This window comes from Rhineura floridana, chromosome 11 (assembly GCF_030035675.1).
Source record: "Rhineura floridana isolate rRhiFlo1 chromosome 11, rRhiFlo1.hap2, whole genome shotgun sequence".
NCBI classification, from domain to species: domain Eukaryota; kingdom Metazoa; phylum Chordata; class Lepidosauria; order Squamata; family Rhineuridae; genus Rhineura; species Rhineura floridana.
This window is the reverse complement of record NC_084490.1, coordinates 8,599,118-8,626,347: the sequence shown is the minus strand read 5'-3', so window position 1 is coordinate 8,626,347 and position 27,230 is coordinate 8,599,118. Positions and strand designations below refer to the sequence as shown.

Below are 27,230 nucleotides of genomic sequence, written 5' to 3'. Positions count from 1 at the left end.
TAATTTTTTCGGGTAAGCAGGATGGCTTATTGAATTTCAGCTGATATAGCAGAGTGGGGAGGAGACCCTAGCTGGGAGTCCAGAGTCTGTGAATTGAAATCCCTGCTCGTGTCTCCTGGGTATCAAAAGCCAGCTAAAGATCACCCCCACAGGGAGTGGCTCAGGGGTTACATGCCCTGCCACCTGTGCAGCCATGGGAAAGATGCATAGTCCCAAGGAGCCCAGCTGCTCCCCAGCTGGCAGTTGCGGACAAGGAAGGGGCTGGCTTGTGCAGCTGTGACAAGCTGAGCAGGCCCTAGCCAGCTGGGGAGGACTAGCCTCAGAGGGAGGCGACGGTAGAAACCCTTCTGAATACCACTTACCATGAAAGCCCTATTCATAGGGTAGCCATAAGTCAGGATCGACTTGAACAGTCCATTTCATTTTCAGCATCGGAGGAGCTGTAACATTTTATAACCCTCTCAGTCAGTCCCAAGTAGCTGCCATTTCTGTTTCCTAGCTGAGGAAAGGTGGGATATACATGTAATAAACAAATGAATGTGTGTACTTCATAAAGGCAGGTATGGGGAACCTTTGCCCCTTCAGATGTTGCCGAACCTGCAACTCCCATCAGTCCCAGTAAGCATGACCAATACATTTGGGAGTATGGGAGTTGTAGTTCAGCAAACATTGGGCACAACAAAAGTTCCCTATACCTGTGTATAGTGTACCTATTTCCTGTTTGTGAAGCAGGATTCTTGACTGCAAAGGGTGCTTTGGGACAAGGGGTGAATTCAGTCTCACAGGGTCTGATCAAATTGAGATAACCCCTTTCTTGAGCTCACCTTTTTATGAATACACAAATGATGGAAAACACTTCTAACCTGGTGCCCTCCAGGTGCTTTGGACTACAACTCCCGTCAGCTTCATTCAGTGGGCAGGATCTGTAGTCGAAAACATCTCTCTCCTTCTCTCTCTCTCTCTCACACACACACATTTTGTTAGGACATCTTAAATCCTAATAAATGTTACTGTGTACGTTTTTTGTTGACAGAATCTAGCGGATTTCATCCGATACACCAAATGGTAGCTTCAGGTGTGTGTGTGTGAGGGAGGGGATGGAGTGAGTGACACATATGTGTAAGTGCCACACATATAGCTTATAAGAATGTAAGAAGAGTCCTGCTGCAGAGCTTGGAAAAGTTACTTTTTTGAACTACAACTCCCATCAGCCCAATCCAGTGGCCATGCTGGCTGGGGCTGATGGGAGTTGTAGTTCAAAAAAGTAACTTTTCCAAGCTCTGTCTGCTGGATCAGGCCAAAGGCCCATCTAGTCCAATATTATGTTCTCACAGTGGCCAACCAGATGAAGCACAGACCCAAGGTTCCCAACTGTGGTCTGCAAGCTTTTATTCGGGACGTCTGCAGCATGCCCGCATTATTCATATTGATTTTAAAATTATATTTGTGTTGCTTCTTTCATTTCTTATGGGTGTATTTTATTGTATTACAATTCGAATCCAATGGAAAGGTTCTATTTTTGGTGTACAAAGCCCTATACAGCTTGGGACCAGGATACCTGCAAGACCGCCTTACCCTTTATATACCCAATCAATCAGTATGCTCTGCAGGTGAGGGCCTCCTGCAGATTCCATCTTATCAGGAGGTCCGTTCCACGCAACATAGGAAATGGACCTTTAGTGTGGCGGCACCTACCCTGTGGAATTCCCTCCCTTTGAATATTAGGCAGGCGCCATCTCTGCTATCTTTTCAGTGCCTATTGAAGACTTTCCTCTTTCAACAAGCCTTTTAAGTAGAGACTTTATCCCAGTTCACATCTGTGTTGGAATTGCTTTTTAATATGTTTTTAAACCTTTTAAAAAAAAAATGTTTTAAACCTTTAAGATGTCTTGAAAGCTTTTCTTAAATGTTTTTAAAGATGTGTTTTAAAGTCTGTTTTATAGTGTTTTTAGTGCTTTTGTTTGCCGCCTGGGCTCCTGTTGGAGGAAGGGTGGCATATAAATCTAATAATAATCATCATAAATTCAATGTAAGAAATAAAGGAAGCAATAAAAATGCTATTAAAAATCATGCAGCACCTAGCACTGGTAGCAGCGGCTGGCTCCATGTCAGTGGGGCAGTGGAATCTGCTCCAGGTTTCAGTCTGAACTATCAGGGTGCTGCAGCTTGGACACCTCCTTGAAAGTTCAGAGTAAAACCTGGAGTGGATTCCACTGCTACGCTGACATGGAGCCACCAGTTGGCACTGCCTAGCACAGTGCCTTATGATTGCTACAGCAGGCAGAAAAAACATAAAGTGGTCCATGGGGGGGAAAGTTTGGGAGCCACTGACATAGACGAAGCTTGGAGAATAGAATCCCAAGTAGAGTCATGATAGTTGTCTTTAAATGTCTGAAGGGCAGTCACGCAGAAGATGAGCAGGCTTCTTCCTCGAGAGAGCAGGACTACTAGAACCAACAGGTGGAAATCGGATGGCAGCAGATTTCAGTTAAACATTAGGAGAAACAGGTCAGAGCTGTTCGACAGTGGAACAGGCTGCCTCAGGAGACAGGGGACTCTCCTTCACTTGGAGGTACTTAAGCAGAGGTTGGGGTACTATCTCTCTCAGGGATAAGGCATCCTGCAGTGAGCAGGAAGTTGGACAAGCTGACCTCCAAGATTCCTGTCCAACAGTAAAATTCTATGGTTCTCTGAAAAATCTACAGAGAGAGAAAGGGGGCTATAAATGTTGCTATAGTTCATGAACACATATGCCAAGGGAGAGACATGTTAAATTCCACACAGTTGTTAAAACACTTGACCCAAAGCACACGTATGCATTTTAAAACCTGTTTTCGCACTCTTAGGTTCATCCTCAGCAGGGCTCCTGTGCTTTTAACATGACAAACTCATCTGGCGAAACTTTTCCATACTGGAGATGCAGTGAATGGGGCTGGGGAGAGCTTCACCTCCTGAATTTCTGGCTCTCATGCATAGAAGCCCAGTCAGAAACAAGGGGGACTCTTATTTTTCATGGAATTACCTCCAGAACCTCAACATTTCTCTCCACCATCTCTCCGAAATGTAAAGGAGCTGTGTGGGGAACCTTTGGCCCTCCAGACGTTGCCGAGCTACAACTCCCATAATTTCTGGCCATTGTTCATACTTGATGAGGATGATGGGAGCTGTGGTTCAGCAACATCTGAAGGGCCATCAGGTTCCTCACACTTGAGGCAAAGGGTCAGAATCTGCCGCATGTGCCATGAGCTGCTGAGAACCTGCGGACATTGCTAAGAATAAGCTTCTCCACAGGTGACTATGATCACGGCAGTAGATTCTATACATTACTTGTGCCTATCAAAATTTAGCTCATCTAGCATTTGAACTCAGTACCTACTCACATTCAGGGCTGGCCTTAGGAGTGAGCGAGGTGGGCAGTCGCCCAGGGCACCAAGCTGAACTGAGGGGTGTGTGCGCGCGTTAGGGTTGCCAGAATCAGGGCCTCAGACTGATCCTGTATCTTTAGGAGAAGAGAAAGTCAGCCAAGTGCAGGTGTTCTTGCAACCCTGTAATGGGAAAAACCACAAGGTGGAATTCTCCCTTCCCCCTGCACAACTTTTAAAGATACAGAAGTCCTCTTGAAGGCTGGGCCTGGCAACCAAGAGGTCTTCTGTATCTTTAAAAGTTGTGCAGGGGGAAGGGATAATTCCACCTTGTGATTTTTCCAATTACAGATTTGCAAGAACACCTGCACTTGGTTGACTTTCTCTTCTCCTAAAAATACAGGATCAGTCTCAGGCCATGGACCTGGCAACCCTAGTGTGTGTGCCAAGTTGAGCTCAGTAGCTGTGTTTTTTTTAATGTACTGTGTGTGATCAGCTAGGGTAGCAAAAAGCAAGTGCCTGTAACTTCCCCCCCCCCAAGATCCTACAGGTTGTTTGGGTGCTAAACGTCTCAGTGGCAGCCCCCATTTGTGGAACAATCTCCCTAGGGAGGTACGCCTGGTGCCATCATTATCCATCTTTAGGCACCAGGCAAAAACATTTCTCTTTTCCCAGGCATTTGCTTCTTAACTTTTGGAGGCTTTTGGAGGTATTGTTGTGTAGCCTTCCTAAGAAGGGTTGCTCCACTGCCTTTTATACCCCCCACAAAACCTTCATATATATATATATGTAGAATCTTTCTTTATGTCTACACAGCAATACCTATGGCCATACTACCCTGAACACGCCCAATCTTGTCTGATTTCAGAAGCTAAGCAGGATCAGGCCTGGTTAGTACTTGGATGGGAAACAGCCTGGGAATACCGGGTGCCGTAGGCTTAGAGGAAGGCAATGGCAATCCACCTTGGAATACCTCTTACCATGAAAACCCTATGAATGTATATATCCAAAAAAAGATTCATAGGGTGGCCATAAGTCGTAATTGACTTGAAGGCATATAACAACAACAACACACCAGTAGAGAAAAGATTGGTATGACAGGCTTATGACTGGCCCAGGCCAAACAGCCCAGTTTACAGAGTTGTTTGTTGAATGGGGAAGGCTTCTGTGGTACAGCAGGTGGCCTGTTGTCGTCACAGAAAGAACTCCAGGCCCACCAAGGAAAGCGTGCAAGTATTGACTGAGTGAGTCAGCACCACTTAAGATGTCCAGACAAGATGCCACTGGAGAATAATTTTCTGTGACAGTGCATAGGAGTGGTGTGAGGCCAGGCCTTAAGGGAGGAATCATTTCAGAGGGAGTCGTGGACCTGTGAGAGTGAGCCCAAGGAAGCAGAAACAGGCCCTGCCAAAAGGGGTTTGCAGGAAGTACAACTTGATCCCTATTTCCTTACCCCCATGCAAGAAAAAATGCAGCTTATCGATCATTCTGCTTTGATCCAAGGGCAAGGAAGAGGTGGAGGAGAGAATTCTCACATGTAGTCCGGGCAGGCAATAAGGCACTCCTCACCCAGGGCACTAGTTATCCTAGGGCCGGGCCTGCTCACATTCTTCGCCGTAATCACACCTCCTTCAGCTGCAAGTGGTGTGCACACATTAAAAACACACAAAGTCCTTTGTTTGGTCATAGGAATGCTTTTATTTAAGTAGCTTGTTTCGTTTTCAGCTTATTTCCTGTTAGTGGCTCAGAAAAGCAATTAGGGTTAAAAAGAGAGAGAGAGAGAGAGAGAGAGAAGCATTTCAAAAGATCCAGTTTTTGTTTTCTTCAAACATTGTTTTCTCTGTATTAGCACCATTTCTAAAGACACAATCAATACACATCATCGGCATTATTGTAAAGGGGTTCTACACATAAAGGCAGCACGGGGGTCATTGGGGCCTCATTTACAGACCTTTTCAAAACTTTGCAGCAGTGCTTAATGACCTCTTCTTTTTTGCTGTTTGATGCTGGTAGCCTGAGGTTTGTTGAGGCCCTGTTGGGCTAACCACACAAGTCTGTAGGCTGTGTTTGCTTTGGCGGGCCACACAATACACAATCCTGCTCTAATGCACAGTAAGGTGACATCTGCACCTTACATTTAAAGTACTGTTGTACCACTTCAACGGCCATGGCTTCCCCCAAAGAATCCTGATTCCCCTGATAGAGCTACAATTGCCAGAGTTCCCTGGGAAGACGAATTGATGATTAAACCACTCTGAGAACTGACAACTCTCAGTACCCTTAACAAACTACAGTTCCCAGGATTCTTTGGGGGAAGCCAAGGCAGTTTAAAGTGGTATCATGCTGCTTTACATGTAAGGTGAAGATGAGGCCTTTCATTTACAACTGGGATAAGGTGGGGTGAGGGTGGGGAACTTGGCGATCTTGAAGTATTGCCAAGTTTTTCTTGCAGAGAAAGTGACTCAGTTGTCCAACACTTTTGTAACAATACATTTCCTTAATTTTAAAACACAACAGACAAGATCACAACATCCTCAGACTATTTTTTTTTTAAGTTACGTTTTCTTCAAGCAACTGTGTACGAGATAGTTGTCCTCTGTCTAGGAAAGGTTCTCATGAGGTTGAGTTCCTCACTTCTCCTCCTGTTCTTCATCCATCGTCAGAAGATCATCTTCATCTTCCATATCCAAGTCCTCCCTCGATCCCATCACACTTTGCGAAGAGGGCAGGTCTCCGAGAGAGAGCCTCCAGTCTTGTGGGATGAGATGGCGATTCTTCCGTATGAACGTGAACATTTTCACATTGGCTGGGGAGAGGTTCTTGGGGTGGCCTCTGTCCACCAAAGAACTGGTGCCCCTTGGGCTGTCCTCGGAAGACACCGAAGTTGGGGGGCACCCAAAGTGGAACAGGGCGACCTTGAAGAGAGCTGGCCAAATCCCCATCTTCCCTTGCCAGTACAGCATCGGGTCAGCATTTTCTCCAATATGGTCCACGTTGTCGTGCAGATACTCCTCCATTTCCCGCAGGGCTGCGGCGGCGCCTCCTTCAGATGCCAGGCCCATCGCGGGGTCGCTTTTGGTAATCGCCCTCCAACGTTTCATGGTGAATTGCCACGCCGCAGAGCCAGGAGGATTGCTGGAGCTGTTGGGCTGTTGTGGGGACGAGCGGCCCATGTGGGAGAATTCTGCATCCGGCCCAGGTGGCACATAGGACCTTGTAGCCAAGTCGAGGATGTGCTCCCTTAGCATGGCTGCGTCACTCGTATCGGCGCCCCCCAGCTTCATGGTAGTGATGTCTCTGAAGCGGGGGTCGAGGAAGGCCGCCACACGACAAATCAAGGTGTTCTTCATCTCACTCAGCTGATTCTCGGCCTCGAGGCAGTCCAGGGCTTGTGTGGTGAGATGGGCTGCCGTGTTGTTGTTTTCCTGGTAGTATCTGGTCCTCAGTGCCCTGAGCTGTTCCTCCAGGAACCACAAAAGAGGGAGGGCCTGGCAGAGAGTTGCATCGGGGCGGGTGACCAACGTGGCAGCGTCTTCAAACGGCTTGAGGATCTCCACCAAGCACTTCACCACCTTCCAGTCAGCGGGCGTCAGGTGCAGAGAAGCAGCCTCATCATCTTGCTCAAAGATCGCCCCGACGGCTTGGCGCTGCCTATAGAGACACTCCAGCATGCGCAAGGTGGAGTTTGACCTCCTGTGGGCCTCGTGCCCTGAGGACTGCCGGTGCAGGCCCAAGTTGGCGTGTGCCTCCAGGAGACGGCGGCGGATGGCTAAGGAGCGCTTGTAGCGCCCGCAGATCCTCCGGGATGTTTTCAGGAGCCGATCAACGTGGCTGTCTGTGGCCAAGAACGCCTTCACCACCAGCTTCAAGCAGCGCGCCAGGCAAGGGACATACTTGAGGCGCAGTTCCCGCACAGCCTTCACTGTGTTGGCCCCGTCGTCTAAGAGCACTCCACCGGTCTTCAGATCGTACAGCCAGTCTTGCAGAACTTCCCTCAGTTTATGGCAGATATCCTGTGGTGAGCAGGGCCCCTCAAAGGCGCACACAGACAAGGTGGCATGCTGCCGGGACAGCACACCTGAAAACTCAACAACCCAGTGCCCTGTCACGGACATGTAGGAGGCCGTTTGCCTGCTGGTCCAGGTGTCTATGGCAATGTGGACTGTGCGGCCCACGCTGCATGCCACAGCTTGGCGGACAGCTCTGGACACCACCTTGGACAGTTCAGGCACTGCCTTTGTAGCGAAGAACACACGGCTGGGGACCTTCCAACGAGGCTGGGCAATGGCCATCAGCCGGCGAAACCCCTCACTTTCCACGTAGGAGAGAGGTTGCATATCCACGGCAAGCATCCAGGCAGTTTCTGAAGCCAACTGGATAGCTGTTGAGTGCGTAGGTGGGTAATAGGGCTGGTTTCTTTCCTGACGGGCAGGATGGTAGGTTGGGGCAGTCGGTTCAGTGACCACAATGGTGGTACCGTGTGACCTCTCCTTAACGGGCATCAGAGGCGAAGGCGGAACGACCGCGACTCCTGGCAAGTGGAGCCCGTGGTGCACCTTCAAGTGCTTGTGGAGGGCCGTCGTGCCGGGCCGGGTGCCTCCGTCCTTTCCCCTCCTCACTCGTTTATGGCAAGTGCTGCAGACAGCCACGCACGGCTCCCTCGGATCCAGGGTGAAATAATCCCACACCGCCGATGTGGTCTTCTTGGGTGCGTGGGTCGGCATGCCGTCCATTCCCAGCGAGTCCCGATCGCGCCCGCGCTTATGATGGTGGTGAGACGCCGGGATGTGTGTCATGGGGGTGAAGAAATGCACCATCTCTATTCCCCCTCTGCCCATCGGGGTCGAGGACATGTAGGTTGGAGGAGCCGAAGGAGGAGCCGGCGGGTGAAGAATGTGCGGCGGGGACAATGATACTCTTTCAATGACTTCCTCAACCTCCTCCTCTTCCTCCTTCTTGAAATACGAAAGCATCTCTGGAGCCTCGGGGTGGCCGGGCTCTTTCACAGCCAGCTGGCTGGAAGTCGTAGCTGTCGAGGAAAAGGCACCCAACTCCGTCGTGTCCTCTTCTTCGTCGTCGTCTTTCTCCTTCAAGTAGGAAAAGAGGTCATGGACCGTTGATTGGCCGGGCTCTTCCTCTTCTTTCATCACCGGCTGCAAAGAAACTGCGGGTGCAGCCATCACGGGGAAAGGCTCCCGAGAGATGCCAGCTTCTGCTGTGCCCGAGAAATGCGGCTCTTGCAGGTGAATGGCCACGCCCCTCCTGGAGAAAGTTGCCAGCTGGCCTCGTCTCCCCCGGCCACGCCTTGGCATCATGGCAGAGGAGCCCTGTAAGGGGGGGGAGCAAGGAACACAACATCTCACTCACTCACTCCATGCGACTTTCCTTTGATCTCTCAGAAACCTTCTCATCTTAAAACAGGACATTCAAACACAATAAAGCAAGTAGCGAAATGGGTGTCCCACCTTCCTCTCCAATCCCAACCCACGTCTTTTCAAAAGGGCAGGGGCGGGAAACCTTTCCCAGCTGGACGGCCACATTTTCTTCTGGGCAACCTTCCGAGGGCCATGTCCACATGATGGGCGGGGCCAGAGCCAAAAAAAATTGATGGAGCAATGAATGCAAATGTTACTTTTTTTTTTTTTTACAGTTGGGACACTGTGGATGCAGATCCCTTTCTCTGTCCTCCCATCCAGAGGAGAGGCATTATTTATTTATTTATCTATTACATTTCTACCCCGCCTTTCCTTTTCATGATTGAAACCCAAGGTGGCTTACATATGGTTCCCAGGTGGTCTCCCATCCAGGCACTGACCAGACCTGACCCTGCTTAGCTTCAGCAGGGAGCTGGCCACAGCTCAAGGACACAGTCCTGGCAGGGAGAAACACTCAGGGCGTGAAGCAGAGCTAGTGAGGGGCATGGCCTGGGGAGAGTTCCAAGGGGCACATTTGGTCTCTGGGCTGGAGGTTCCCCACACCTGCTGCTCTGGATCGTGGTGTTTCTTGGGCAGGGGTGGGGAACCTGTGGCCCTCACCCTAATTTCACACTGGTGGGGGGAAGGCAGGGAGAGAAGGGGGGGAGGGGGGGAAGCTGAAATGGAGCCACAGAAGGCGAGAAATCTTTCTGCAAGCGATCCAACCTCCTTGTAAGAGTGATCTGTCCTCTTCCAACAGCTCCCTGGGTACAAAGGGAAAGGAGGGGGCACCTGAATGAGAAAAGGGGTGTCAGAGAGAGAAAGGGATGGCAGAGAGAGGAGGCCCTGCCCACTGTTGGCTCTGGCCATGCCCATTGGAAGGTGGCCCCTGTCAGATTACCCCGAGGGAATGAGATCCTTAACAGGAAAAGGTCCCCCCACCCCTAGCCTGGGGCCTTCCTCCTTTACACTGTCTCTGGCAATCTTCAACAGACTGCCATCCCTGCTGTGCCCTCGGGCTCACACTCACCTTCCACCCCTCTGGGTGCCCTCATTACTAAGCTCACACGAGCAACTTACCCTGCACCCACCGACACCTCACTACCCCAAGCATGCTGGACTCCATATGTGCCCCATCACATTGACACTTGGACCCACTTCCTCCCAGTTTGGATTGATCCAAAGGCCCCATGCGCATTATACATCTCAAGCACTATTATGCCACTTTAAACATTCATGGCTTCCCCCCCCCAAAAAAAATCCTGGGAAGTGTGGTTTGTTAAGGGTGCTGAGAGTTGTTCGTAGACCCTTATTCCCCCCCCCCAAGCTAAAATTTCCAGAGATCCCTGGGGAGATGGATTGATTATTAAAACCACTCTGGGAGTTGTAGCGAGGGGAACAAGGGCTTCCTAACAATTCTCAGTACCCTTAACAAACTACAGTTCCCAAGATGCTTTGGGGGATGCTGTGACTGTGTATAAAGTGGCATAATAGTGCTTTAAATGTATGGTACAGATGGGACCCAAGAGAGTATAGACCCTAGGGTAGTGTCAGCTCTACACTGCATCAGCAGTGTCAGGGGGGCCTGGAAATTCCTGGGTCTTTGGCAGGGAAGGAAAGTCCTTAGCCAGCAGTCGGGTTGTAAATCTGCCAGGCCTATCCGAAGCGTACTTGCCGAGTCAAAAGTCCAGAAGCGAGGTCAGTGGAGGTCCGGGATCAATTGCCAAGGAGGTCAGTCAAAGAGATGCTGCAGGGAAACTAGGTCTACACAAAGCCACGCCTGACATTGCAGTCAGCAACAAGCTGCAGCCAAGGTGTGCCTTATAAAGAGCAGGATGGACAGCAGGTGTGAGCCCTCAGCGTTTGGGCCTTAAGGAGACAGGCCTGCCTCTCTTCTGCCTGACCTTCTGCTGTCTACGTTCTGCAGGTGAGGGGAGAGTATCCTGTTCACTGTCTGTGTCTGGCTGCAGGGCCTCTGCTGTCCCTGGGGTGCTCTGCAGCTGAGGGGCAGAAGGAGCTGGATTCTCAGGAGGCTCCTCCGTGTCTCCTGCTGCTCCTGGGTCTGCTGCTGTTACTCCCGAGTCGTCCTCATCTGAGGAGTCCTCTGACGGGGCCATGACAGGTAGGTATATTGCTTCAAGTTTATGCGCCACCAGTGTGACATCACAACTATTGACACAGTGTTGGTAATGCCAGGGACCATTCATCTCATTCCATACTGCATACAACTGGCCATTAAGCTGAGCTGCTCTAACATCTCTTGAAGACTGCCCAGAAACTATACTATCATAATCATGGCTGTCGCTAACATCCAGAGTGACTTTTCAGCAGCATCATACTTTTTTTTTTTTTTTTTAATCTGATTGTACTTTGCATTTTAATAAGTTTGCTAGCCGCCTTGGGAACTTAGCGGATGGGCAGGACAGAAATGTAATAAAGAAATTCCTTCTGTTCCTGATGTTCAGGCTGTGGGTGCCATTGCTAAAGTACCCCAAACAGGAGGAGGCATAAGCAAGCTTTGGGTGTAGCCAGTGTGGTGTAGTGGTTAGACTCCGTTAGAGTGTCGGACCGGGACCTAGAAGACCAGGGTTCAAATCCCTGCTCAGCCATGAAGTGTCTGAGTGTCTTTGGTCAGTCACTGTCTCTCAGCCTAATCTACCTCACAGGGTTGTTGCAAGGACAAAATCAGGAGAACCATGTTGAGCTCCTTGGAGGAAAGGTGGGATATAAATGTAAGAAATAAATAAACCCCAAGGTTTACAGAAACATATAGACTAAGAATAAAGGGTGGGAGTGCGGGAGGAACAGTCTGACGACAGTGGCCACAAAATTCCAACTCAGGGGTTCCCAAACTTTGGTCCACAAGCTTCATTCAGGTGATCTGTGACATGTCTGTTGATTTGTGGTTGAAGACATGAGATGGCAGATCCATCGCATTAAATATTTATATTGATTTTAATTGCATTTTGTTTTAATTTCTTATGTTGTATTTTATTGTATCACAATTTGAATTCTATCTTATTTGTTTATTTATTTAAAACATTTATATACTGCTAAATCATTGGCATTTCTTAGTGGCGTACAAGCCATACACAAAAATAATTCTATGGAACAAAGTAATGGAATTCTATAGAATGCAATAAAATACAATATATTAATAAATCAGAGAAGCATCAAAAATACAATTAAAAGTCACACAGGATCCAGCACAGTGCTGTATAATGGCAGAGGAGAAAATCATTAAATGGTCCGCCAAGATCCTCAGCAATTTTCAAGTGGTCCATGGGGGGGAAAGTTTGGGAGCCACTGTCTTAACTGACTGTTGGAAGTGGGGAAGTGGAAAATTGGGGGGGGGGAGGCGGGGAGAGAGAAAAAATGGAATCCTGAACAGCAGCACTCTATACAACCCTATATTGTTGCTGGCTCCATTGCTACTGTTGTTATTACGGTGGCACTCCATGAACATGACATTTTGCAAAGAAAGAGAAACCAGGTCCCTGCCCCAAGGAGCTTACAATCTGGAAATAAGACACAAGGGAAGACATAAGAGCAAAGGGCAAAGAAATGTAAATAGGGGCAGATTATTGTCATTGCATGTACTTGGATTTAGTCGTGGTAGGGTATGGTGTTATGGAGATGCCAAAAAAAGGCATCATGGGGGAAAAATGGATTTTGAGGAAAGATTTGGAGTTGAGATCGCATCACAGTGGCATTTTGGCTTAATACTGTAATTCATTCAACTATCCTTTTATCTTATATACCCCTAAATCTTTTATTTTATAAACTAAGTCTATAATCTAAGAAGGTGGAATGCACTGGGATGTTTTTCAGTAGTAAGCTGAAGCCAATCAAGGTCTCCAGCACATGTCGTTAAGCCCTGAACAACGCAAATTGCAGGGGAACGGGTGGGCTAGATGTTCTTCAGATAGATTGCTACCCTGGGCTCCTACTGGGAGGAGCAGCGGAATATAAATCTAATAAATAAACAAATATTTATCTAAAATAGATAAACAAAACAGATGCTGAATGCAACTGTCTTGCTCTAAGTACGTGTATGCTGCAGGGATCCGAACGTGCACAAGGAGTTATACCACCACTGGAAATGATCCATTTCTGAGATGAGTTCCAAACTGTGGTTCTGATCTTTAAAGCTGTATACTGAAATGGAAATGGACTGCCTTCAAGTCGATTCCGCCGTAGTCCAGCATCTTAACCACTACACCACACTGGCTCTCAAAGCTGTAACCTAAGGGTGCACAAAAGACCGATTGGGATCTACTGGTAGTTCTGCAGTAGACTGGCAAGGCTTTCTGACTCTAACTGTTTAGCAACAAACAAAATGACTTGCCCTGCCCTAAATTATAGTACTGGGGAAAAAAGCAAAAGCTTGTTTGCTTGCTTGAGTTTATTTTATATGTCGCCTTTCCACAGGAAGCTGTACCCAAAGCAGCGTACAACAAACATCCAGTTATTATCAAAATACAAACCACTGGGGTGGTGATGAGGGGCATGTAGAAGCCTTGGAGTTGAATTTTTATACTGGGCTGTGAGGTCTGTTCAGTTCTGGGACTCAAAACAAAGCCCTGGGCTCAAAATTCTAAGTGCCTGCTTTTTGCACCAGGCTGCAGCTGGTGAATTTCGCAGCCATCATAGATTCCCACCCCCACCTCCTGCATACACTCCTAAAGTTGGCTCACTTCTGCTTTAAATAACCTAGGTGATGCAAATGATCCCTTGCTGCCTTAGGTTGCCTGCAGAGGTATTAAGCCACAGGTCTCTGGCATCTGGACTGCCATGGGAAATCGGTCCATCTGGCTCAGTTCTGTCTACACTGACTGGTAGCAGCTCTTGAGGGTTTCAGACAGGAGACGTACGCAGCCTTAGCTGGAGATGCCAAAGGCTGAACCTGGGACAATTCTGCATGCAAAGCAGATGCTCTACCACCACCCTGCGAGCCCTTCTTGGTAGCAGAGAGACCATGTCCCTAGGATGCCCTCTCTAGGAAAGCCCACCTTCCACATCCTTTGGTGCCCTTCTCCAAATCGGACAAAACATTATCAGTTCAAAAGGTGTAAAAGGCTGGCTGACAAATCCCCACGATTTCCCTTGTCCAGTGCTGTGATCTTAGTTGCTAATTTATAGAAGGGAAACTAGTCCTCTGAATGTTGCTGGCCTCCCAAATCCCATCTGACACATCCAGCATGGCCAATGGTCAGGGATAGCGGGAGATATATATCTTGCTCAACCTGCATTTGATCTTTCAAAATGAAGGAGGGTAAGATGGGCAAGACCCTACATATGTGAAATGCGAAGATGCCAGCCCTAACCCACCTTACTGGGTTGTTGTAAAAATTACTTAAAATATGTACAGGAAGCACACTGAAGTTGTTTTTTTTAACTACACAAATAACAGGCTATATCAAACGTTGCTGCCGATGGTGAGAACAATAGCTAAATAAATAAATAATTTTTAGATCGCCACTGGCACGCCTCCCGCCGCCCCTCCCCCGCAAGTAATAGTGTTCAGCTGAACTCTCGGTGGCCTTAAAAGCCCACCATCAGAATGCGCATCACCCCTCTCCATTATGGTGAGGACAAAAGCCATCTTCGCCCTTAAGAACGGGGCACACTCACCAATCCAAGATGGAAGCCGCGCCGAAGAGCAGGAACACTCAATCCCTTAGACTAATTTTTTGCAGAGATGAACTGCAAAAAAGCGACACACCCTGTTGCCAAGAAACGATTGCAAAATACACCACATACACAGAAAGATATAGATAATGCACGATTTTAAAATTACAGATTACCTTTTTCTCAAAAAAAAAAAAAATCTCCCGGACTAGGTATCTATTCCAAAAAGATATATATTAAAAATGTAAAGAAAAAACAGACCCGGAAGAAGAGCTCAAAACCCGGATGTTAAAAGAAAGCCCACAGGAAACCCCAGTTCCCTTTTTTTTTCTTTTTTCTTCCGCAAAATTTATTTGAGGACCCAACACTTCTGTAGATCAGCTTGAAGAGGAATGGGGAGCCCGATCCTGTGCGTAGCTACTTGGAAGCAAACCTCACTGAGGCGTACAGCTACCTAGGACCACAACACGATCTTCTTTTCAGTGTGACTCATAACGCAATCCTATGCATGCTTACTGAGTATAATGGGGCTGACTCACATTATAGGAGTCCAGCCTTTAATGCAAATTGTCTTTTGAAAGGACAGGCATCCTCGAGAAATATTGCATGCTTAAAAACGATTATATTGCAGACAGAGAGAAGCAGAGTTTCCTTTACTCTTCCCTGCATAGATTCCGTCCCCACACAATAAATCAACCTGCTTGTACTCTTCGTGTATTGAAAATACGTTCCCATTTTCTGCTTTTTCATTTCATGGGTTAATTAGTTACAGACTTTAATTATTACTATTATATTTTTACGCCAGCCCGCTACACTACCGGCAGACAAACGCGGGGAGGGGAGAGACTATTAGTACTGCTAAACTTTTGTTTTTTAGTAAATTGTATTTTTGAATATATTTTTGTTAACTTTGTAATTAATAACTTGAAGATTAATCCGAAATATCTTGTCCACGTGATCCTCCCTAGCCAATAGGGGGAGGAATTTCTACGTTTGTGCTGCCCAATCGCATTCCAAAGTTTGAATCCTAGTCATTTGCATACTTCTCGTCCGAGAGAGTGACGCACTCGCAAGACTGACCAATGTAAACGTCGGGTTTAGGAGCCTTCATTTCCATAAGCGGCCTATAAATACGGGAGCTTGTCAACTGCTGCGACACTGTTATCTGTGAGTGAGAAGCGATAATTTGTCTCAAAATGCCTGAACCAGCTAAATCGGCACCTGCTCCGAAAAAAGGCTCTAAGAAAGCCATCACCAAGACGCAGAAGAAGGGTGACAAGAAGCGCAAGAAGAGCCGCAAGGAAAGCTATTCTATCTACGTGTACAAGGTGCTGAAGCAGGTCCACCCCGACACCGGCATCTCCTCGAAGGCCATGAGTATCATGAACTCCTTCGTCAACGACATCTTCGAGCGCATCGCCGCCGAGGCGTCCCGCCTGGCCCATTACAACAAGCGCTCCACCATCACCTCCCGGGAGATCCAGACCGCGGTGCGCCTCTTGCTGCCCGGAGAGCTGGCCAAGCACGCCGTGTCCGAAGGCACCAAAGCTGTTACCAAGTACACTAGTTCAAAGTAATTTCACATAATCTTGGTTTGGAAGATCTCGAAACACCCAAAGGCTCTTTTAAGAGCCACCCACTTTCTCATTAAAAGAGCTGTTTTGCGCAAACTTGATATGCTTATCAGCTAGTGCTATACTAGGAGAAAAACCTAACAGTTATATATGAGCTTACCCCATTAAAATGAATAGACACAATTTTCGGGTTATTAATTTCAACTTCGTAGGACTTGCGTTGAATTTATTGATGTTAGCATAAAAACTTGACAAGGGCTAGGTTTTTAAAGAAACTTGGTTCAATATACTAACAGCCATTGGGGTTGGCAGAAAGCACTTCAAAATGCTACTTTACCATTGGGCAGAGGACGCAAGGTTTTGAGTTTTCCCGCTCTCAGGTTTCTTTCTGGTCGGGCATTTTCGCTCGCGATTAAAAACTCAAGGACAAACCCCCAACTTTCTTCATGAGTTTTTCTGCTCTCTGTTTAAAAGCATGACAGGGCGGTAAATAAAGCCTTTTTTTAATAAAGATGAAGAAAGTTAAAGTTCCAATCATTTGCATTTACCTCTGAATAAGCCTCGTTGAATTCAGTGGGGAGTGCTACTGAGTAGACGTGGCTTGGATTGCATTACGGATTCTGATTGGGCATCAAACGTCCCGATATAGCAGAAGCATTGTCTGATACTGTTAAAGCATATTAATATCAAAGCGCTATTAACAACTAACTTTTTTGTATTAAACTAAACATGAATAAAAGGAAATACTGAGTTTGTTAGCAACATGGCTAGCGGAATGTATGCTGTATATCACTGAGCGAACAAAGTCGCTCGGAAGCCCGGCTAGCTCAGTCGGTAGAGCATGAGACTCTTAATCTCAGGGTCGTGGGTTCGAGCCCCACGTTGGGCGCAAGTTTCTTTTTTTCCCTTGCTGTTTGAAAGGATATCAAAACCAGGGTTGGAATCGCCACATAACCATGAAGCTCACTGGGTGACCTTGGGCCACTCACTGCCTCTCAGCCTCATGAAAATCCTATTCATACGGTCACCATAAGTCGGAATCGACTAGAAGGCAGTACATTTACATTTAAGGAAAATGCTCTCTCTCGTCCCATGCTATCCGTATTAATATAGTACAGTAATAAAGCCCTTCAACGTAGATTTTGCTAATCAGACTTGGAGACTTGATTAGTAGACTGTGTCACCTGGGTTATTAAAAAGGGTTTATCAAACTGTCTGTTCACAAGACAGATAAGTCATTTTTTTGAAGAAAAAATTATACTGCCACATCCACATGTGAGGCCCAAAGCAATATCCCCTATTCCACCCTCCCCAAGTTTTTTAAAAAGTGGAGGAGGGGCGGCTAGTGCCACAAGTTTGTTTGTTTGTTTTTAAGTAAGATTACAAAACTTTATTCATTAATTTCTGGACACTGTGCCTTGACATTAACTTTCATGATGAAATACAGACATAGCTTTTACTTTGGCTTTTCATTATGTTGTAAATCGCTTGGAGATCTTCGGGTATCAAGCGACTAATAAATCAAAATAATAATAATAGCACAAAATAATCAAGAAGCCACCTATATGACCAAAGACGTAATCAGGAAACTGGCAATGATGAAAACAAGAAGCTTATTTTATACTATTGGAAACTGAGTTGTTGTTTTTAAAAACATCTCTTTTTAGGCTTGCTCAGGAAATAGCTTTCCTTTTAATAACGTAAAGCATCCCGAGGTGGGCTTAAACCACCAGCCTTTCAGTTAACAGCTGAACATGCTAACCAATTGCACCACAAAGACCTCCCTTCCTACCAAGTTATTTTAAAAGAAGAAAAAGTTAAATGTTCTCTATTAAAAAGTCAAACAAAAGGTCCATTTTCATCCAATATTCATTCTATTACTAATCAGAAACCAGCCAGATACTTAAAAAATGTAAATGTACTGCCTTCAAGTCGATTCCGAGTTATGGCGACTCTAAAAATAGGGTTTTCATAGTAAGCCGTTATTCAGAGGTGGCTTACCATTGCCTTCCTCTGAGGCTGAGAGGCAGTGACTGGCCCAAGGTCACCCAGTGAGCTTCATGGCTGTGTGGGGATTCAAACCCTCCAACACCTTAACCACTACACCACACTGGCTCTCGCCAGATACTTGGTGACCAGTAAAAAGGGAAGCTGAAAGGCAATGTCAAGAGGGTCACATCACTCCCACCTGCTTGGAAGTTTTTAAAAAACACAATAGTAGAAGCTCAACTGTAGTGTATACCCTACATCAGGAAATGTAGCATCAGAGCCAAGAGGATGCCAGCATGGCTAATGAACAGACTTAAAGATGCTATTAGTGATAAGGAAGCTTTCTTCATAAAAATGGAAATCTTGCGTAAACAAGAAAAAATCATTAAGTACACTGACACCAGGAGACCTGTACTGCGTACAGTTCTGGTTGCCTCACCTTGTAGAGCTGGAAAAGATTCAGAAAAGAGCAACCAAAATTATCAAGGGGATTAAGCAACTCTCCTGCGAGGAAGGGTTGCAAAATTTGCAGCTCACTGCCTCTCAGCCTCATGAAAACCCTATTCATATGGTCACCATAGGTCGGAATCGATTTGAAGGCAGTACATTTACATTTCTCTATGTATGCATGTAAAAGTTGGACAGTGAAAAATGTGGATAAGAGAAAAATCAACTCATTTGAAATGTGGTGCTGGAGGAGAGTTTTGCGCATACCACAGACTGCAAAAAGACAAATAATTGGGTGTTAGAACAAATTAAACCAGAACTGTCACTAGAAGCTAAAATGATGAAACTGAGATGATCATACTTTGGACACATCATGAGAAGACATGATTCACTAGAAAAAACAATAACGCTGGGAAAAACAGAAGGGAGTAGAAAAAGAGGAAGGCCAAACAAGAGATGGATTGATTCAATAAAGGAAGCCACAGACCTGAACTTGCAAGATCTGAACAGGGTAGCTCGTGACAGATGCTCTTGGAGGTCGCTGATTCATAGGGTCGCCATAAGTCATAATCGACTTGAAGGCACATAACAACACACATTTACATTTATGGCAGAAGTGTATAAAATTATGCATGGCACAGAGAAAGTGGACAGAGAAAAGGTTTTCCTCTCTCTCTCATAACAGTACAACTCAAAGGACCATTCAATGAATGTTGGAATGTTGGAAGATTGAGGACAGACAAAAGAAAGTACTGCTTCTTCACACAGCATCACAGCAAAACTATGGAATTCACTCACACAGGAGGCAGTTACGGCCACCAACTTGGATGGCTTTAAAGGCGGATTAGACAAATTCATGGAGGGTAAGGCTATCAGTGGCTCCTAGCCATGATGGCTAGTATGCTCTGCCTCTGCTTTGAATGCCAGTTGCTGGAAACTGCAGGAAGGGAGAGTGCTGTTGTGCTCAGGTCTTGTTTTCAGGCTTCCCATAGGCATCTGGGTGGCCATGGTGAGAGCAGGATGCTGGAATAGGTAGGCTATTGGGCTGATGCAGCAGGCTCTTCTTATGTTATAATTCTGAGAAAGTCAATCAGGAGAGCATGAAGGTAATAGCCCGCTCCTTGCTCGCACTCCTGCCCCTAAAGCAGCTGGTGTTCAGTGGTACACTCCATCTGAAAATGGAGGCTCCATCGTGGATACGGTCGGTGCTGAATCTAATCCCCATTAATTCGTCTAACCCCCTTTTAAAGTCATCTAAACTAGTGGCCATCACATCTTTCGACCCCAGATTTAAATAATTAATTATGCATATGCAGATCAGTTTCATGGGATAGCCCTGGGGGGTCAGGTAGTGACCTCCTCTCCTATACCCAATTTTTTTGGGGGGAACGGGGGTGGGTGAGTTCAAGAAGATTGTAACGTAAGTCCTTCGTATTAGAAATATAAAGCCTCCTGGGAGCGACCTGTATCTTTTTATGTATTTACAGAACTTTGTATAATACACAAATAATTCCTTGTTAGAAACCTTGTTTTTAACCATTTAACAAAAGGAACATTTCTCCCCGTCGGGGAATCGAACCCCGGTCTCCCGCGTGACAGGCGGGGATACTTACCACTATACTAACGAGGAAGACATGTAAAAGCAGTGTCAAAGTACTTTGTACGCCTAAGAACTTCCAACCTCAAAGGGTCAATAAGAAACTAACCAATCGCTCTTCAGCGCGCGAATTTTAAATGTTCAAACTGACCTGTGAACGTCCTCCCCCACCCCCCGGTTCTTTTACACAAGTTAGCTAAATCCATGGCACTTTACTAAGAGTGTCCATTTAATCAGACAATTATCGCTCTTCCCAAGTCAAGACTTTCTACTCCGGCGTAACAGGGAGTTGCTCCACTATTTCCACCTGATATAGATTTATATTTCCTTTCTAGTAGTATATTGGGCACTTTTTTAAAAAATCCACCTTGGAAATCTAAATATTTGTAGACGAAACTGTAGCATCGACGCGTTTAAAAGGTGAAAAAGGAGAGTCAGGGAAATATTTTTACTTATCGTTTCAGCTTAAATAAAATTTAAAATGGATTACGTTTAAACTACCTAAACGAATAATTTCCCACCAAGTTTCAAGTACTTCAGGCAGAGAAAAACTACAAATAATGTGTGGGTATATGTGTGGGATTATTATAACAGGTTTCAACAGGTAGTAAAACCTGAAGAAGCCACTTAAAAAAAAAAATCTGCTGCCAAAACAATAGATTCTCCCTGAATTTTCCATCACTCCCTAAACGTTATTGGTGGCGTCTGAATTGAGTCTTAAGAAAGCACACCTAGTGATTAAGGGGTCTTCTAACACCTGGAAACAGGGCTTTTACTCTGCCCTTTAGCTATCGCTCTCCTTTCATCTTCTACTGGTTTTTATTTATTTTCACATTTATATCCCACCTTTTCTCCAGTAAGTTCTCCTTCTCCATATGTTATCTTCACAACAACCCTGTGAAGTAGGTTAGACTGAGAGTCTGCGACAGGCCCAAGGGTCACCTAATTAAATTTGTGACTGAGTAGGGACTTAAACCCTGGTCTCCTCCCACACATCTTAGTCCAGACACTCTTAACCACAACACATACAGTTAATATCCAGCTTTGCTAACCGAAAAGGTGCTGCTGTTTTTACTTCTGCTCTCCATCTCACAAGGAATCCGTGTTTTTCTTGAGACGACAGACAGACACGAATAATTGTTGATTTTCTATTTTGAAAAGTGGGGACTCCCATTGTTTTTAATCACTTCAGCTTTAAGGAGTAACTTGAAACGTGCAAAATACCTAGAAGATTACTAAGTAGAGGCTACTAACCCAATTCACACCTTGCATATTCTGCACTCACCTCTTAAAACTGTAACAGAAGACACATCGTATTTTCAAACTCTGCAGCTGTTTTCTGTCTGCGCTTAATATGCAGCTTGGTCAACCGTTCTGCAGAACCCCAAACTTTGCTAACTGCTGTGACATTTTAGTTCCAATAAAACACCAAATTGTGGAGTTCCTTAAACTGAGGTTGTCATACTTTGGACACATCATGAGAAGACATCATTCACTAGAAAAGACCATAATGCTGGGAAAAACAGCAGGGAGTAGAAAGAGGAAGGCCAAAAAAGAGATGGATTGATTCCATAAAGGAAGCCACAGACCTGAACGTACAAGATCTGAACACGGTGGTTCATGACAGATACTCTTGGAGGTCGCTAATTCATAGGTCGCCATAGGTCGTGGTCAACTTTTAGGCACATAACAAAACACAACTTTTGTTATTTAAGGGAGACAGGTGTATTCACGAGGTTAGCTCAGCTTGCAATGTGGCACTACAACTCAACAGCCATAGAATTTTTCAAAAGAAAAAAAAATTGCACAGTACCGCGTTTTACACGTAAACAAATGTGACCAGATCTTTTATTGAGAACGTAAACGGCTCTTAAAAGAACCTTTGAGTTTTGAAGGACAATCAATTTACTTGGAGCTAGTGTACTTGGTGACAGCCTTGGTGCCTTCGGACACGGCGTGCTTGGCCAGCTCCCCCGGCAGCAGGAGGCGCACCGCGGTCTGGATCTCCCGGGAGGTGATGGTGGAGCGCTTGTTGTAATGGGCCAGGCGCGACGCCTCGGCGGCGATGCGCTCGAAGATGTCATTGACGAAGGAGTTCATGATGCTCATGGCCTTCGAGGAGATGCCGGTGTCGGGGTGGACCTGCTTCAGCACCTTGTACACGTAAATGGAGTAGCTCTCCTTGCGGCTCTTCTTGCGCTTCTTGTCACCCTTCTTCTGCGTCTTGGTGATGGCTTTCTTAGAGCCCTTCTTAGGAACCGGCGCAGACTTGGCTGGCTCAGGCATGTTCAACCCTCAGCTCACGAGAACTCACAGCCGCAAACAGGAAAAGAATGATTGCGAGGTGCAATCCTTGCTTTTATTTATAGCGTGTATATGCAAATGAAGGATTTCCACCTTCTTTGTTACTATTGGATGTTGCGTTCTCTACCCTCATGCCATTGGAAGAAAGGCTAGAAAAATCTATTTCATTTCAAACGGCGCGCTGCTATTGGTGGATTTAAATCGATGTTTCTAATTGGGTTTTACAATAGCGATTTCTCATTGGCTAGAAGCCAAGCAATTTCATGTAAGAATACTGTAATTCCTTTACGCGCTTCTGTGGTACTGCAGAGTTGCGATCACTGTGTGAGTTCGTTTACAGTACTTTCACGTTTTCGCACGAGTCCTGTGAAATAATATTAGTTAGCCAACTGCTGTTAAGAGACTGATCGAGGTGCAAATTTAATACTCTGGTAAAGGATGTAACTACTACATCTGTACGAATGGGGGGGGAGTACTTCCTAAGAGTAAAAAACAAAACAAGAAGGGAAGTTTGAAAACGGTTTTTCTAAGAAAGCCGAAATAGCTCAGTTGGGAGAGCGTTAGACTGAAGATCTAAAGGTCCCTGGTTCGATCCCGGGTTTCGGCAGTGTTTTCTTTTCCACTTTCTTCGCCGTACTTCCAACTTCCCAACATTTTATTTTGCTCTAAACTGGATTAATGCCTCAAAAAGTTTTAGAATATTTTTATTTCAGTCTCTCTCAACACCCCCCCCGACTGCGCACTTAATGCAGGCAAATGGATACAAACGTCTGGAGAAGAGAAGAATACGTGGAAGTCTAACAGATTTTAGTTGTTTCGTTATAACCGCTGGATAGGGGACTACCGGATTCCTAGATTTAGGACATGTATCTACTGTAAGGTCTTCTTTGAGAGAAGTAGGACTTGCTTCCATGCAAGTGCAACCTTGGGCTTCAATCTTATTTGCCTACATTGTAAGTATACTTAAGATTGTAGCGCAGCAACCTTTAGTTTTCAGCTGTTCTAAACAAGAACTCAGAAAACTATTACTCTAATGGTTGTGTAAAACTTTCATTAACCCCAGAACCTTAAGCTTGGAGCTCATATTCGCAATCAGCTAAAACCGGAGTAAACATCTGCTACATCTAGACTACGTATAAAAGTTATCAGCTTTTTATGAAAACGTGGGTGGCCCTTAAAAGGACCTTTTGATTTTGTTTTCATTTGGACTAGGACCTGACGGTCTTTTACCCACCGAACCCGTAAAGAGTACGGCCCTGGCGTTTCAAAGCATACACCACGTCCATTGCTGTCACCGTCTTTTCGCGTGCTCAGTGTAGGTTACAGCATCACGGATAACGTTCTCAAGAAAGACTTTAAGGACTCCGCGAGTTTCCTCGTAGATAAACCCAGAAATCCGCTTGGCTCCTCCACGGCGAGCGAGGGCGACGAATAGCAGGCTTAGTAATGCCCTGAATAGTATCACGAAGCACTTTGCGATGCCTCTTAGCACTTCCTTTCCCCAAGCCCTTACCACCTTTCCCACGTCCACATTTTCCACAGCGCTTGTTTGAACATACCGAATGACTATAGTCATCCACTGTTCAGGCTTTAAATAGTCTAAAATCCGACCAGAAAGAAAACTTCGGAAAGAGACCGTCCCACTCGCATACGCCTCGGGGAAAGCCTAAATAGATCGTATCCAATCACTGATAGGTTGCTATTTTCAAATGACCCAATCAACACTCTTCAACTTTTACGAGCAAAAGAGCTCGTTGGCGCTTTTCTTGGAGTGTAGAATCAGTATAGGATAGAGCATTTATGCGGCCGTGTCCTGTGTGTGTTTTTATTCAGAAATAAATCGCAATGAATTCAACTGAAGTTACCTCTTCGAAAATAGGATTGTTCTTATTCATAATGGACCTACCCTCCTAAGAGCTGCTTGCTTCATTGGGGCTATAGGGGAGAGGGGGAGGAAGTTTGCTGTAAGCACGATAAGAACGTTGTTTTCAACCCTACGATCTTAAATGTTTGGGAATTTCTGTAATCCCCCAGACCCTTACCCCCCTTTTCTTTTCACAAATAATTAAACTTATTACACAAATTTTAGAAAACCAACTGGAAAGCAGGAGGAAAAGTGTTGTCTGTTAAGCAAATGGTGCACCTGGTATTTTTTTTGCGGGGGGAGGAGAAACTTGGCTAGGACGCGTATTTTTATAGGGGTGGGAAATTGTCTAATGCTAGTAACAAAGTACATTAATGTACGGGGGGGGAGAAGAAGGAAGAAGGAAAAAGAGTAGTTAATTTCTTGGACTATAGAGAAATCTACAGGGAAAATACCAGTCTGTGGAGGAAGAGCTTTTCCCTAAATGTTCAAGGAGGCTGTACTTAGTGAGAAGGAAAACATTCCAGAGGCAAGATGCCTAAATTCTAAGACTGAGAGATGTTTGAGCTATATCTGGTGAGTCCTGGTACTAAGTCCTGGCCACTGTGACTTAGCTACAGTGACAAATACCTGTCCAACACCAACTAGAGAAGACGTTAAGACACCCTTGGCTGTGAAGCGTAGTTACCTTTTTATCCCTCGAAAAGAACAGAGTTGAAGGAGTTGGTTTTCGACTTCCTCTTTCAGCTCTATGTACTTTTCAAGGTTCAGATTAAATATATGGGATCCAGTCTTCACCCAGATCCCTTACAGAAGCAAAGGATGTGTGCATGCACACCGTGTGTGTGGGAGCTTGATCCAGCAAGAGGAAAGTAACGAGGGAGTAGCGCTCACAAAATACACTGGTTTTTATTTTAAAAATTTCCACGTATTTCTAGTTATGTGACAAGAGTACTCAGCTGGAAGCCTGGATACACCGAGGATGAGATTTTGAATAACAGACTGGTTTGTTGATTTCAATGGGACATTTATTTATGTAAATGTTGTAATTTTTATTTTAGATGGTGTACTTTTATATTTGTTATATTGATCTTGTAATTTTATTATTGTATATGCTTCTATGTTTGCCACCCAGAGAGCTGTTTGCTAGTCGGGCGGGATATAAGCTGAATAAAATAAATAATAAATAATAATACAAAAATAGTTCAACCAAAACCGTTCTCACACAAGTAGGTTTTCCCTGCCCTCCAAGTCATTTGACAGAGGTCTACATGGTTTAATACTGCTTCAGGTCCTCAACTACCACACAGTCTGTAAGCCAAAAAGGAGGTTGTCCATTTCACCTGAATGGAAACTGAACATGCGTTGAATACAAGTGTGCCCACCTTGGGTCTAAAAAGACTGGAAATACAAGACCAGGGATTATCAGAGGAATATTGATGGGCATTAAGTAAAGAAGAATCACAGGTGGGGAGAGTGCTATTCTGTTCAGGTTCTTCTTGCAGGCTCCCCATGGGCATCTGGTTGGACACTGAGAGAACAGGATGCTGGACTAGATGAGCCTTCAGCCTGATCCAGCAGTGCTCTTCTTGCATTTTTGAGTAGATGGGCTCAGTCTGATCTAGCATCTCTTACACTTTAAGCAGTATAAGTACTTTTAAGTATACAATTTCAGCTGGCTTAGTAGACCTCACCCTCCCTACCTGATAACATCCTGGTCACTTATATGCAAAACTACTAGGAGAAATAAACAAACTAAAAGCCCATCACATCATAATAACCAGCCAGGGCAGTACGTGTCAACCCAAGTGTTGGGATGCAGTTGAAGTGCAATTTGCACAGCTGTGTATAAAGAATCCAACTCTTCTCTGTGATTAGGGCAGGAGTGGAGGGCAATCCTGAGGACAGAGCACCGAATACAGTCTTCCAGGCCTCCCTATCACAACTCTGGGCAGACCACAGCATTCACCAAGACCAAAGTACCTTTAGGTACTTTTGCAAAACTGGGCTCTATCCTTGAACTGAATGCTGCTTGCTTTGTTGGGTGGAGGATGTGTTTGTGCATATTATATACATCTCCATCACTCATGAGGGAATGCAGCCCTCAGGTTGAAAGTTTCCTCACATTGAGTTAGACCCAAGTTGGAGGCTGCCATTTTGGGCCCATGGCAAAAGGATGCAAAGCAGATCCTTAGATCAGCTTGTTGGTGCATGAGGATTGTGTGAACCTTTTTGGTTGTCTCATGCAAGTCCTCCACTGAACTCTCAGCTTGGTATTTGTGGCAATATTTTTCTGCTCTACATGAAGGTTGATTGTAAAGAGCAGCTGCTGTTTAATACCACCACCTTATGGTAATGCAAGCTGTTGAAGGAACAACTTAAATCTATTTTGTGCAGTTAGTGATTTAAGTGATGGGTACTGTCCCTGTTCTATATACTGTAGATACAGCCATACAGCAACATTGGGATGAGAATGCCCAATACCTTATTTCAGGACTGGATTTGTCACCTGAGGATTGAGCAGCTTTTTGCATGTTCAGGTCAAATACATACCCCATTTCACAAATCACTTTTTGGATCATGAATGCATCCGTTGTAGCACTTTGGTGAGTTACAGACAGGCCCTGGGATGTTCACTCACGGCCTCTTGTGAAGAAGGGAGCAAGTAGGTCGGACCATGCCAAGTACACAACACACATTCCAGTTAGAACGCAAGGCCATAGAATCATAGAGTTGGAAGGGACTTATAAGGCCATTGAGTCCAACCTCTTGCTTAATGCAGAAATCCAACCTAAAGCCTACCCTACAGATGCCTGTCCAGATGCCTCTTGAATGCCTCCAGTGTCGGAGAGCCCACCACCTCTCCCTAGGTCATTGGTTCCATTGTCGTACCGCTGTAACAGTTAGGAAGTTTTTCCTGATGTTCACTCGGAATCTGGCTTCCTGTAACTTGAGCCCATTATTCTGTGTCCTGCATTCTGTGAAGATAGAGATCCTGGCCCTCCTCATTAATTAAAAATAATGCTTGAAGTGGTTTTTTTTAAAACC

The 27,230-nt window shown here is 45.5% G+C and overlaps 3 protein-coding genes, 3 non-coding genes and 2 pseudogenes across 9 annotated transcripts; 4 read left to right on the top strand and 4 right to left on the bottom strand.

Moving 5' to 3' along the window:
* The first annotated feature begins 4,182 nt into the window (after positions 1 to 4,182).
* On the top strand, positions 4,183 to 4,301 carry LOC133368175 (5S ribosomal RNA; annotated as a pseudogene).
* Positions 4,302 to 5,049: 748 nt separating this feature from the next.
* Positions 5,050 to 14,873, bottom strand: LOC133366345 (zinc finger BED domain-containing protein 6-like). Of its 4 annotated transcripts, XM_061589360.1 has the most exons (3): positions 14,411 to 14,565; positions 12,827 to 13,022; positions 5,050 to 8,689 (listed from the first exon to the last, which is right to left on the bottom strand). In XM_061589360.1, the coding sequence occupies exon 3, from the start codon at positions 8,675 to 8,677 to the stop codon at positions 5,993 to 5,995; it is 2,685 nt and encodes an 894-aa protein (XP_061445344.1). In that variant the 5' UTR covers positions 8,678 to 8,689; positions 12,827 to 13,022; positions 14,411 to 14,565; the 3' UTR covers positions 5,050 to 5,992. The 4 variants fall into 4 exon arrangements, with proteins under 4 accessions (XP_061445344.1, XP_061445347.1, XP_061445346.1 ...); XM_061589363.1 differs by lacking the exons at positions 12,827 to 13,022; positions 14,411 to 14,565 and adding an exon at positions 14,584 to 14,873; XM_061589362.1 differs by lacking the exon at positions 12,827 to 13,022.
* A 680-nt stretch (positions 14,874 to 15,553) lies between these two features.
* On the top strand, positions 15,554 to 16,043 carry LOC133366351 (histone H2B 1/2/3/4/6-like). Its single transcript, XM_061589370.1, has one exon. It carries the CDS (start codon positions 15,604 to 15,606, stop codon positions 15,982 to 15,984), a length of 381 nt encoding a protein of 126 aa, XP_061445354.1. The 5' UTR covers positions 15,554 to 15,603; the 3' UTR covers positions 15,985 to 16,043.
* Positions 16,044 to 16,797: 754 nt separating this feature from the next.
* TRNAK-CUU (transfer RNA lysine (anticodon CUU)) lies at positions 16,798 to 16,870 on the top strand. The gene has a single exon. It is a non-coding gene; the product is annotated as a tRNA-Lys (tRNA).
* A 3,105-nt stretch (positions 16,871 to 19,975) lies between these two features.
* On the bottom strand, positions 19,976 to 20,047 carry TRNAD-GUC (transfer RNA aspartic acid (anticodon GUC)). Its single transcript has one exon. It is a non-coding gene; the product is annotated as a tRNA-Asp (tRNA).
* A 1,829-nt stretch (positions 20,048 to 21,876) lies between these two features.
* On the bottom strand, positions 21,877 to 22,357 carry LOC133366352 (histone H2B 1/2/3/4/6-like). The gene has a single exon (XM_061589371.1). It carries the CDS (start codon positions 22,298 to 22,300, stop codon positions 21,920 to 21,922), a length of 381 nt encoding a protein of 126 aa, XP_061445355.1. The 5' UTR covers positions 22,301 to 22,357; the 3' UTR covers positions 21,877 to 21,919.
* Positions 22,358 to 22,852: 495 nt separating this feature from the next.
* Positions 22,853 to 22,925, top strand: TRNAF-GAA (transfer RNA phenylalanine (anticodon GAA)). Its single transcript has one exon. It is a non-coding gene; the product is annotated as a tRNA-Phe (tRNA).
* Positions 22,926 to 23,364: 439 nt separating this feature from the next.
* Positions 23,365 to 26,338, bottom strand: LOC133366960 (histone H4-like; annotated as a pseudogene).
* Positions 26,339 to 27,230: the final 892 nt, after the last annotated feature.

What these genes read in the sequence shown, in the direction of transcription:
- LOC133366351 (XM_061589370.1), top strand. Translation starts at nt 15,604, where the DNA reads ATGCCTGAACCAGCTAAATCGGCACCTGCTCCGAAAAAAGGCTCTAAG.
- LOC133366352 (XM_061589371.1), bottom strand. Translation starts at nt 22,300, where the DNA reads ATGCCTGAGCCAGCCAAGTCTGCGCCGGTTCCTAAGAAGGGCTCTAAG.
- LOC133366345 (XM_061589363.1), bottom strand. Translation starts at nt 8,677, where the DNA reads ATGATGCCAAGGCGTGGCCGGGGGAGACGAGGCCAGCTGGCAACTTTC.